The 12,308-nt window shown below is 41.7% G+C and overlaps 1 protein-coding gene across 1 annotated transcript in view; it reads left to right on the top strand.

Moving 5' to 3' along the window:
• Kpnb1 (karyopherin subunit beta 1) overlaps window positions 1-12,308 on the top strand; it is a 33,156-nt gene that overhangs the window by 9,903 nt on the left and 10,945 nt on the right. The window contains exons 5-12 of the mRNA XM_048367242.1: window positions 981-1,133; window positions 2,702-2,761; window positions 3,935-4,024; window positions 4,346-4,456; window positions 5,312-5,413; window positions 7,273-7,497; window positions 10,287-10,478; window positions 11,465-11,595. Of these exons, the coding sequence (XP_048223199.1) occupies window positions 981-1,133; window positions 2,702-2,761; window positions 3,935-4,024; window positions 4,346-4,456; window positions 5,312-5,413; window positions 7,273-7,497; window positions 10,287-10,478; window positions 11,465-11,595 (1,064 nt within the window). The remainder of the gene's footprint in view (window positions 1-980; window positions 1,134-2,701; window positions 2,762-3,934; window positions 4,025-4,345; window positions 4,457-5,311; window positions 5,414-7,272; window positions 7,498-10,286; window positions 10,479-11,464; window positions 11,596-12,308) is intronic.

The following is a 12,308-nucleotide window of genomic DNA, read 5'->3' as shown; positions in this document are numbered from 1 at the left end:
TTCTCTTTTTAAAATACTGCTACTGGGATACTACAGTTGGACTACTGAGTCATATCTCCAGGGAGAAGAAGCTTGCTTTTATTTATTTATTTATTTATTTGCTTGCTTGTTTATTTATTTATTTTTGCCAGTCCTGGGCCTTGGACTCACGGCCTGAGCACTGTCCCTGACTTCTTTTTGCTCAAGGCCACTTGGCACTCTGCCACTTGAGCCACAGCACCACTTCTGGCCGTTTTTTTTGTTTTGTTTTGTTTTGTTTTTTAATGTATGTGGTCCTGGGGAATCGAACCCAGGGCTTTCATGTATACTAGGCAAGCACTCTGGTCACTAGGCCATATTCCCAGCCCCGAGAAGAAGCTTTTAAAATGAAGATATTCTCCCTGGGAGCATCCTCACCTGATCCCCTTTCTCAATATACTGTGAATTCTGTGGTGTTTTTTCATTTACTATTTGGTAGAAAGTTTACCCACTCTTTTCTGTAGTTGGTTTGGCCACTAGAGTCACAGTAGTCTTTGGATGTAGCCCTTCTAGGACTGGTGTTCCTGATGAGGTTACCACCTTTGATTCCTGTAGACTTCATGTGTTGCAAAGAAGCATTTGACCTAGAGTTCAACATTTCCTAGATACAGTACTAATGCTAACCCTTGCCCCTAACTGTTTCAAAGTTGTACTTCATTGGCACAAGTAGCCTGAAAAAAGATGACCAGATGGCCATCTCTATTTGTACAATACTATGAAAACCAGTACGACCTCATGCCCAGAGCCATTATGCTAAATGGGAGATGAAGTTGATGATTTTTGCCTTAAGATCCATTTTGAACTGCTGTTCCTGTGGGATATTTTGCGAGTGCTTTGCAATGCTACCCCCAAATGTGGGGAAAAATTAGTCACGGTGCTTATATTATAGAGAATAGATTTTAAAATTAAAAGGAATGATTAGTGGTGCAATTATGTTCATTGTACTTCTGCTTGTTTTTTAGGATCCGGAGCAGCTACAGGATAAATCCAATGAGATTCTGACTGCCATAATCCAGGGAATGAGGAAAGAAGAGCCTAGTAATAATGTGAAGCTAGCTGCTACTAATGCACTCCTGAACTCACTAGAGTTCACCAAAGCAAATTTTGACAAAGAGGTAGGTTTTTGTGACAAATGGTATGAGTTTGAGAATGGGGGATCAAAGAAATAAATGAAAGTATTGTTTCCATGATTTATAAATTTTCATCTTGTTTAGAAGCATTCACCTCCATACTAGTTGAGATTTGTGTTGTTTGGGATACAACCATGAAGTAGCTACTGTATCTGCCATTTCTCATAACGGTTAAAAACAGCCCTTTGTCTTTCTTTACATGTTGTAAAATGGACATAACAAACTTTACTTTTACTTTTGTTTGTTGGCTTGCTTGTTTTTGTTTTGTTTTTTGCCAACCCTAGGGCTTGAACTCAGGGCCTGAGTACTGTCCCAACTTCTTTTTTTGCTTAGGGCTAGCACTCTGCCTCTTGAGCCACAGCACCACTTCCGGCTTTTTCTGTTTATGGGTGCTGAGGAATTGATCCCAGGGCTTTGTGCTTGCTACCTCTAAGCAACATTCCCAGCCCAGCTTTCACCGTTTTGTAGAAGACTATGTTTAATGTTTTTAGGAATATGGGTGTACACATTCTTTTTCGCTATACCCAGAAATGGAACTGATACATTAGATCATATGGTTTGAAAGTTGGGTTTTGTTTTTGTTTTTTGCCAATCCTGGGCTTGAGCACTGTCCATGGCTTCTGTTTGCTCAAGGATAGCACTCTACCACTTGAGCCACAGTGCCACCTCTAGGTTTTTTTATATGTGGTACTGAAGAATCAAACCTAGGGGCTTCGTGTATGCTAAACAAGTACTCCACCACTAGGCCACATTCCTAGCCCCTTGAAAGTATTTATTTATTTATTTATTTGGCCAATCCTGGGGCTTGGACTCAGGGCCTGAGCACTGTCCCTGGCTTCTTCTTGCTCAAAGCTAGCACTCTGCCACTTGAGCCACAGCACCACTTCTGGCCATTTTCTGTATATGTGTTGCTGGGGAATTGAACCCAGGGCCTCATGTATACGAGGCAAGCAATCTTGCCACTAGGCCATATCGCCAGCCCCGTATTTTTGTGTTTAGATTAGTTTATACCTTCCTTGGCTCAGCGTTTTTGCCATTTCTTGATCTTAGGATCATAGAGAATGGTCCAGGAATCCAAGAAACTACATTTGTAATTTAGAAAACAGGGTTGTCCTTTTAGATTACAAATTTATCAAAGTTAATAATGGAAGTTGGCTACTTTGTTCTTCCAAATGTATTTAGTGTCTCAAGTAAAGTAGTTTTTAATTCTCTCAAAATTAAAAAAATGGGACAGATTTTTCTACATTTTGTTTTTCTTTTAGCTTGACATTTTTATTGCCTGGTTTCCTTGTCTGTTTCCCTGAAATCTTGTTTTAAACTCATCTCATAAGTTAAACAATTAATGACATTCGTAGAGGACAGGTTATATAGCAGGCACTGGAGACAAACTCATCATAGCTTTCTTAATGCCACCACTCCCTCAAGGAAGAGCTGAGCTGGTAGATTGTATCAGAGTTATGTGGGGACCTCAGGCAATGACAGGATTTCCATATAGAGTCTTCATGTGTGTTGTTTATCCTTTCCTAATGTTCTTTTTCTTTACTCTTCTGCAGTCTGAAAGGCACTTTATTATGCAGGTGGTCTGTGAAGCCACACAATGTCCAGATACAAGGGTATGTATGAGTTTATATCTTATATCTTGGCTAGGAAATACCAACTCCTGCATATAGTTCAAAATACATGGACCCAGTGTATTAAAAAACAAATTGGGACAATACTGAAAATTATCCTATGATATACCTAACTGAAACACCTTTCTCTTAAATTATTTAAGACAATGGGGGTTTTAAACAGATTTGCTACTTTAATGCCATAGTTTATTCATGGAAATAGCTATACTCTTGGCTGTATCCTAAATTAACCCTTGAAACTAATGAAATTAGTGTTTTTCAACCTCCATATCATTAATGAGTTTCAGCTCTTATATCAGTTCACCAGAACCAAGGAAGAAAAGTAATTAACTAGAGGCATGGCTCAAGTTGGGAGTGTGCCAGCTGAGCAAACAACTGTGGGACACCCCCCCCCCCCCCCCCGAGTTCAAACCCCAGAGTACTGGAGGCTTAAGAACTGATAATCAGTGTTTGAAGCCAGCATGTAGACAAATCTGAGATGTTTACCTCCAGTTCACCAAATAAAAGCCAGAACTAGGAGCATGGATCAAGAGGTAGAGCTCCAGTTGTGAGTGGAAAAAGCCTAGTATGAGCCTGAAGTGCTGAGTTCAAGTCCTAGTACTGGCACACAAAAAAGTAATGAGCCTTGTGCCTATGGTTCATGCCTGTAATCCTTGCTGGTCAGGAGACAGAACCAGAGGATAGTTCCAGAGCCAGTGCAGAAAAACCAGCAAGGAGCTGGGAATGTGGCTTCCGTAGATAGAGTGCTTGCCTAGCATGCACGAAGCCCTGGGTTCAATTCCTCAGCACCACATATATAAAAAAGGCCAGAAGTGGTGCTATGGCTCAGGTGGTAGAGTGCTAGCCTTGAGCAAAAAGAAGACAGGAATGGTGCTCGGGCCTTAAGTTCCAAACCTCAGGACTGCCAAAAAAGAAAGAAACAAACAGCTGGAGTCTCAGTTCAAGTGCTAGAGCATCCGCCAAGTATTAAGTAGTTTAAACTCTGGTACTAGCAAAGGAACAGATGGAATGAAAAACTGCATAGAAAATGAAAGTTAAAGACCTATTGATTTGGGAGGTGGGACCAAAACCTTTGCTATAGCTACCCTTTGGAGACTTCCTTTAAAAGACAGATACTTTCTTTTGTAAATTGTTGAATTTGCTTTTCTTTAAAAGGTACGAGTGGCTGCTTTACAGAATTTGGTAAAGATAATGTCTTTGTATTACCAGTACATGGAGACCTATATGGGTCCTGCTCTTTTTGCAGTAAGTATTTTGAGATTGTACCTAATGGCAGCTCATCATTCTTTGTTGCACTTTTGCAATTCTGTGTGTTGTTGTTTAATTTAATATTAGGAACTAAAAAAAGATTCCTTGAATCTGGGAGTTTCAGAGTCACCAAGGATGTGCCGAGAACTATCTCTGCTGTTAAAAGTTCCTACTTCTGCCTTCCATTTCAGATCTAGCTTTCATAAATTGTAGTTTTGAGGCTTGAATGTCTTGTTAAGGTGGAGAGGGCCTCTAATTTAAGTCAGTAAGTACTTACTTGAGGTCTAGTTGTCAAGTCTTTCTTTCTTTTCTCTGAAGATCACAATTGAAGCAATGAAAAGTGACATTGATGAAGTAGCCCTACAAGGGATAGAATTCTGGTCCAATGTCTGTGATGAAGAAATGGATTTGGCCATTGAGGCATCAGAGGTGAGCCTGGGGCAATGTTTCTATAGGGAAAGCTGTTTCACCTGGACTTTGAAAAGTATCTTGTTTTTCCCTCAGAAAAAGCTTTACTCTGACTGGGCTTAGAAGATACCTCAGTTTGTAGAAAGTTTTATTTTTCTTGTATCCAACTCACCTCATGAAGAAGACAAGTCCCTAGAGAGAGAGCTCATGTTTTTGCCAATTTCAGGCATGATTTATTGTACATACTGATATTACCACTATGAACAGAAGGGGGCAATGTGTTGTAAGCTTACTGAGGTGACATCTGACTCTGAATTATTTCATTTTGGAGGTCTTTATGAAATGCAGTCTGTAGGATTGGCAGTTTAATAACGGATAGTCAAATGTGAGGAAAAATGGAAGTCATTTACAAACAAAATTTAGAAACAAAATTTAAATTTTCTTTCTACCTTTGTACTTTTAAAATATAGCCTTGTCTTTGGCATTATATAAATTTTGTATATCTCGCGATGTGTGTGTGTATACTTTTGAAGTTTGTGCCTGTATGTTAGGGGTTCATGCCTGTAATTCTAGCTACTCAGGCTGAAGATCTAAGGATTGTGGTTTGAGGCCAGTCTGGAAAAGAGATATTCCAGAGATTCTTACCTCCAATTAATCACCGAAAAGCTGGAATTGATGCTATGGCTCAAGTTGGTTAGAGTGGTAGCCTTGAGCCAGAAAGCTCCGAGACAGCACCATGGCCCTAACTGTAGATCAAAAAATCACAATGACTATTGCTATTGGCCCCACATATCTGGTATAGACACTGGGGAAATTCTCACATGTCTTTAATATTATAGCCTGTTGTTTTTTGTCTAAAAATTTGTTTCTCTTCAGGCAGCAGAACAAGGACGGCCCCCTGAGCACACCAGCAAATTTTATGCCAAGGGAGCACTACAGTACCTAGTTCCTATTCTCACACAGACATTGACTAAACAGGTGAGCCTTCTTCCAAACCTTACTAGATAACCTGTGAAAGCTTCTTTACAGTGTTGGTTTGCTGTGCAAGAATTACCATAGAGGAACTTGGCATCCCCTCAACTATTTGATCTGTTCCAGATGATTCGGGAATGGCTGTGCTGGGTCTGAAGATCCCCTAGGCTTGGAAGAAAAACTGGATCTGAATGTCTCATATGTCTTGGTTGGCAACAGAAGAGACCATAGACACTGCCCTAATTTCCTTAGTATTACTATATAGAGGAAATATGTATAAAATGGCAATAAAGAATAATGAGCCAGGCAATTAGTTGCTTACACCTGTAATCCTAGCTATCAGAAAGCTGAGATCTAAGAATTGGAGTTCACAGCCAACCTGGGCATGACGATCCATGAGGTTCTTCTCTCCAGTAATAGAGTACTACCTGATAGTATGCAAGGCCCTGGTTAGGTTCTGTCCTCGGCTCAAAAAAAGAGACTACTTTGAGAAATGTGCTGGCTATATATGGACCACTCAGATATCTGCAATACTTCCATGAAAATGGTAGATTGGTAATTTTTCAAGAGGTAGAGCTCCAGCTGTGAGAAAAGCCTAGGCCAATCCTGTCCATCACCCATTTTCCAGTCCCCCTCACCCCCCATTCTGCTTGAACTCTAGGCTTTACGTGCCCAAGCCATGAGTTCAAACCTCAGGACTGGCACTAAAAGAAAAAAAGAAGAACATGACCTGAATTGAATTAGTATTTCAGTCTCCTGCGTAGTTATGATTATAGACATGAGCCACCAGCACCAGGTTTATCCTTTAGTTTCACAGGGACTCAGGGACTTTTTCTTGTGTAAAGTAACAAATTGTATGCATAATTTTTTTGAAAACCACGTAGGCAACTTAACCTGAATTTTGCTATTTAATGTATGATTGGTCACAGAAGACAAACTTGTGTCCTTTTGTAGGGAAGAAACAGTACTGCTTGTTTTTTGTTGGCCTGGGCACTGTCCCTGAGCTCTTTGGCTCAAGGCTAGCCCTCTAGCTTTTTGCCATAGCACCACTTGCAGTTTTTGAGTGGTTAATTGGAGATGAGAGTCTCATGGGGAATTATCTGCCTGGGCTGGCTGCAAAGCATGTTTTGAATTCAGGGCTTCATGCTTGCTGGCAGGTACCGTACATTGCTTGAGCCATGTCTCTGTCCCATGAGTTCTAATATAAGGAGAGATCTGAATAGGATCATGAAAATTTAGTAAAAATGAAACAATCACTAGGACACCCCAGAGGCACCCTTTACCCTTCCTGTCTTCTTCCTACTCATTAACTCCCTTACGTACCTACATACATATCCGTATATGTACATATACACACATATGTGCATATATAATGTTCTGCCTTTCCATACATGGTATTCCTTCAGTGTTGTCATTACATGTTCTCACTGTATTCTGGATATAATACTACTGTGTTGGATGTAATCACTGTCTTGATAGTAGACTGTTCCTCTCTGCATGTTAGGTTTACAAAGACCTATGATTAAAAAAACCTTGTGGATTTTATATTTGCTTCCCTGAGGCTTAAATTCTACAGTTATGTTGGAATATTCAAAGGCTTTTTTTTTTTTTTGCCAGTCCTGGGCCTTGAACTCAGGGCCTGAGCACTGTCCCTGGATTCTTTTTGCTCAAAGCTAGCATTCTACCACTTGAGCCACAATGCCACTTCCAGCCTTCTCTGATTATGTGGTGCTGAGGAATGGGACCCAGGGCTTCGTGGATGCTAGGCAAGCACTCTAATCGCTAAGCCACACTCCCAGGCCCTCAAAGGCCTTTTTGAAAGTTGCTTAAACGGAAGCTTACTTAGAGCCACATTCTTTCACCAGGATGAAAATGATGATGATGATGACTGGAACCCCTGCAAAGCTGCAGGGGTATGCCTCATGCTTCTGTCCACCTGCTGTGAAGATGACATTGTGCCACATGTCCTCCCCTTCATTAAAGAACACATCAAGAACCCAGATTGGCGATACCGGGATGCAGCAGTGATGGCTTTTGGCTGTATCTTGGAAGGACCAGAGCCTAATCAGCTCAAACCACTGGTTATACAGGTGAGCCATGAGGGAGGAAAGAGTGGACTAGTCATTGTTTTGAAAAATATTGATAACAAAGTTAATTTTAAAACTCTTACCCATAATAGTAACATTTACCTATTTGCTTATGCCAGTCCTGTGCTTGAACTCAGGGCCTAGGCTCTAGTCCTTAGCTTTTTTGCTCAGGGCTGGTGTTCTACTATTTGAGCACAGTTCCACTTCCAGCTTTTGGGTGGTTGATTAGAGATAAGAGTTTCCCTGACTTTCCTGCCCTGCCTGACTTCAACCCATCATCCTCCAATGTCAGCTGATGATAACATGATTCAGTATTTATTCTTGTAGGTTTTTTGGGGAGCGGGGAGGGGTGGTCATTCGTGGGACTTGAATTCACGGCCTAGGCACCATCCCTGAGTTCTTTAGCTCAAGGCTAGCATTCTACCACTTTGACCCACGGTGCCACTTCTGGTTTTCTGGTGGGCAATTAAAAGAGTATCATGGACTCCTGCCCAGTCTGGCTTTGAACCACGATCCTCAGATCTCAGCCTCCTGTCTAGCTAGAATTAGAGGCATGAGCCACCAGTGTGCAGCCCTTGTAGCTTATGTACACAACAGGATGGAGTTATTCCTATGAAAGTTTTTTTCAGTGTTATGTCATAAACATTATTCTTTTGTTTTGTTTTTTGGGGTTTTTTTTTGTTTGTTTGTTTGGTTTTTTTGGACAGTCCTAGGCCGTGAACTCAGGGCCTGAGCACTGTCCCTGGCTTCTTTTTTGCTCAAGGCTAGCACTCTGCCACTTGAGCCACAGCGCCACTTCTGGCCATTTTCTGTATATGTGGTGCTGGGGAACTGAACCCAGAGCCTCATGTATACGAGGCAAGCACTCTTGCCACTAGGCCATACTCCCAGCCCCTATTCTTTTGTTTTTTAAAGACATGGGGTTTGCTGTGTTGCCCAGGCTGATTGCAAGTTCCTGAGCTTGGTCAGTCTTGGGTCTTGGTTTTACCCTAGCAGCTGAGTCCATAGGCATATACCACCATACCCAACTATGCCATAGATTTGTGGGGTTTTTTTTTTTTTTTTTTTGGCCAGTCCTGGGGCTTGGCCTCAGGGCCTGACCACTGTCCCTGGCTTCTTTTTGCTCAAGGCTAGCACTCTGCCATTTGAGCCACAGCGCCACTTCTGGCCATTTTCTGTATATGTGGTGCTGGGGAACTGAACCCAGAGCCTCATGTATACGAGGCAAGCACTCTTGCCACTAGGCTATATCCCCAGCCCCAGATTTGTTATTTTTATTTTGTGTGTTTTTATGTCAATGTTGGGGCTTGAATTCATGGCCTTGGGTTTTCTTGACTTTTTCACTCTGCCAGTTGAGGTACCTCTCTACTTCTACGTTGTTGGAGATGAGTTTCATAGATTTCATAGATAGTTTCATAGATAGCTAATAGCTAATGCTATTAGCATTACAGGCATGTGCCACCAGTGCCTAAATTACCTAATAATTTTTAATAATGATACTATTCTATCATCTGGAAAAAATTGACATTTATGTAAAGTAACCCCTCATAGGAATGGTGTGTTTATTCTGCTGGTAAAAACAGATGGTGGGGGGCTAGGGATGTGGCCTAGTGGCAACAATGCTTGCCTTGTATACATGAAGCCCTGGGTTCAATTCCCCAGCACCACATATACAGAAAACGACCAAAGTGGCGCTGTGGCTCAAGTGGCAGAGTGCTAGCCTTGAGGGGAAAAGAGCCAGGGATAGTGCTCAGGCCCTGAGTCCAAGGCCCAGGACTGGCCAAATGTGTGTGTATGTATGTATATATACTCAACCCATCTGCCTGGTGCTTAAAATTTATATTCTACAACTTGAGCCATACCTCTATCCTAGCTATGGTCTCACACCACAGTAGCTTGTTCCTAGTAGGCAGCGATTAATATAGTCACACAGTTCAAGGCTAGCCTGGGCAAAGAACATTATTAATATCCAGTCTCAACTAGTAAGCTGGGCCTGATGGCATGCCTCTTGTATCCAATCTACATCAGAGGCATAAATAGGATTGGAGCCAAGGCATGTAACCATCATAACTACCTCAAATCATCTAGTTCTACTGGGATTTGGTGAAGAAAGTATAACTTTTTCGTGTTTCACTTTAATTATTATTTTGACAGACATTTAAAAATTAGGTCTTCTAAAAGCATTGGGGGGTGGGCTTGGGGTATAGTCTACTGGCAAGAGTGCTTGCCTCATGTACATGAAGCCCTGCGTTTGATTCCTCAGCACCACATATATAGAAAAGGCCAGAAGTGATGCTGTGGCTCACATGGTAGAGTGTTCGCCTTGAGCAAAATGAAGCCAGGGACAGTGCTCAGGCCCTCAGTTCAAGACCCAGGACTGGCAAAACAAAATGAAATAAAAAAAAAATAACAGCATTTTGGAAGCTGGCCACTCAATACCTCTAATCCTAGTTACTCAGGCTGAGGTCTGAGGATTTAGGTTCAAGGCCAGCCCAAACTGAAAAGCCCATGATATATCTCCATAAACTACACAGAAAAAAACAGAAGTGGTACTGTGGCTCAAGTGGTAGAGTGCTAGCCTTGAGCACAAAAAGGCTCAGGATAGGCAGAAGAAGAAAGCATGTTGGTGATGTGTTGGTGAAAAACTATCAACTAACAAAAAAAAACAAAAACAGGGTTGATTCATGACTCAAGTAAGTGGTAGATCACTTGCCTAGCCAAGTACAAACTTGAATACCACCAAAAATAGTCACCACGAATTGTATCCTGGTTTTGCTTTACTCTGTTTTTAGGCTATGCCTACCCTGATAGAATTAATGAAAGACCCCAGTGTGGTTGTTCGGGACACAACTGCATGGACCGTGGGCAGAATTTGTGAACTACTTCCTGAAGCAGCTATCAATGATGTCTATTTGGCTCCCTTGCTGCAGTGTCTGATTGAAGGCCTTAGTGCCGAACCCAGAGTGGCTTCAAATGTGTGCTGGGTAAGGGATTTCTTTTTGGTGAGAAAAGGATGTTGCTTGAGCCATTTGCAAAAAAAAAAAAAGTAGGAGATGTAGAAGAGAAATGGATCTACTTCACTGAAAGGCTTTTCTGAACACCATCTCCTTTCTAATGTCTTCAATTACAATGTGGGGGAGATGCCAACTGCAGGAGCCAGTGGGAGCTGTTGACTCATGGTGACTGGTTCCCGAAGCACTTAGAGCAGTCATGGCAACCCAGCAGGAGACAATCTGGACTTGCTCTTTTCCTTGAGTTCCTTGGGGACAAGCAGTTTTGATTAAGGTAGAGAGAGTAACTGGCTATAAGAAATTACCATTGCTGACAAAGGGGCAACAGGGAAGAAAGGCAGGCAGCCTACATGCTGGCTCAGTTTAGGCAACGTGTGGTTTATTGAGGACCTTGGGGGTGTGGGAGGAAGAGGAAGGAAAGAGTGGATCTAAAAGCCTTCCTGGAATGGAAAAGAAAATGAAATGGCAGGCAGTGGTGGTAGGTGAAAGTACTCTACTGCTTGTGGAATTGGGCAACTTATCAGGAAGTACAGAGAAATAAAAATAAGTGCTTAAAGTTTAAATAGAACTGTATAATGCTAAATTATCTTGATGACCTTGGAAAAAGTGTTGGTGCTTGACTAGAATTGGTTTGCTTTTAAGGTCAGTTGAAAAATACTCTGCTTAAAGTTTTCTAAAGAAAGATGAGGTAGGGGCTGGGAATATGGCCTAGTGGCAAGAGTGCTTGCCTTGTATACATAAAGCCCTGGATTCTATTCCCCTGCACCACATATATAGAAAACGGCCAGAAGTGGCACTGTGGCTCAAGTGGCAGAGTGCTAGCCTTGAGCAAAAAGAAGCCAGGGACAGTGCTCAGGCCTTGAGTTCAAGCCCCTGGACTGGCAAAAAAAAAAAAAAAAAAATGAGGTAATCCTAGGTTAAGAGTTCCCTCAGGACTAATAGTTAAGTCTGCATTTCAGGCCTTCTCTAGTCTGGCGGAAGCTGCTTATGAAGCTGCCGATGTAGCTGATGATCAAGAAGAGCCAGCCACATATTGCTTGTCTTCTTCATTTGAGCTCATCGTTCAGAAGCTCCTGGAGACCACAGACAGGTGAATTAATCAGCCCTGAAAGTAGGGGAGTGCTCGCCTTGCATGCCCCAGGATTGGCAAAAAACAGTGGTGATGTCTTTGCAAACAATTCCTATTGCCATTTGTGTTGTTGGTAGAAACTGTGACAGGACAGTACCTTCGGTTCTCTGAAGGAGTTGTGAAAATTCTACCATGATTGTTTATTTTGTTTAGGTTAAAAATAGAGAATTATTTGTGTTACAATCAAAAGCTGAAAATAATCTCTCTACTTCCTAATTGAGTGTAGAGAGATCCTTTCATTTTGTAGTGTTCTCGCTTAATGGTATTTGTAGTGTAAGAAAAATGATGGCTCCAGTAATTGTCACACCAAATCAGTGACTGCCCATTCATGAATTTTTTGGATGAAGTATGTAGATACTATTGATAGGCAGGCATTGGTGGCTCACACTGGAGATCTGAACATCAAAGTTGTAGGTTAGACCAGGCAGGAAAGTCTGAAGAATATTAATACCCAGCTAACTAAACTCATAAAATGCCTAAGTGGTGGTATATATCAAGTAGTAGAGCACCAGTTGTGTGGGGGGAAAGCTGAGTGATCGTACAAAGCCCTGAGTTTAAGACAGTACCAGCACACACACACAATTATAAATATATTTGCTGTATAGACAAACTTTTCGAATATTGTAAGGGGATCATAGGTTGGAATTGTTTGAAATGGTTCGTGTTTTTTGTCT

The sequence above is a fragment of the Perognathus longimembris genome, chromosome 17 (genome assembly GCF_023159225.1).
Source record: "Perognathus longimembris pacificus isolate PPM17 chromosome 17, ASM2315922v1, whole genome shotgun sequence".
NCBI lineage: Eukaryota > Metazoa > Chordata > Mammalia > Rodentia > Heteromyidae > Perognathus > Perognathus longimembris.
Note: the sequence above shows the minus strand (reverse complement) of the source record. Positions and strands in the feature narration are given on the sequence as shown.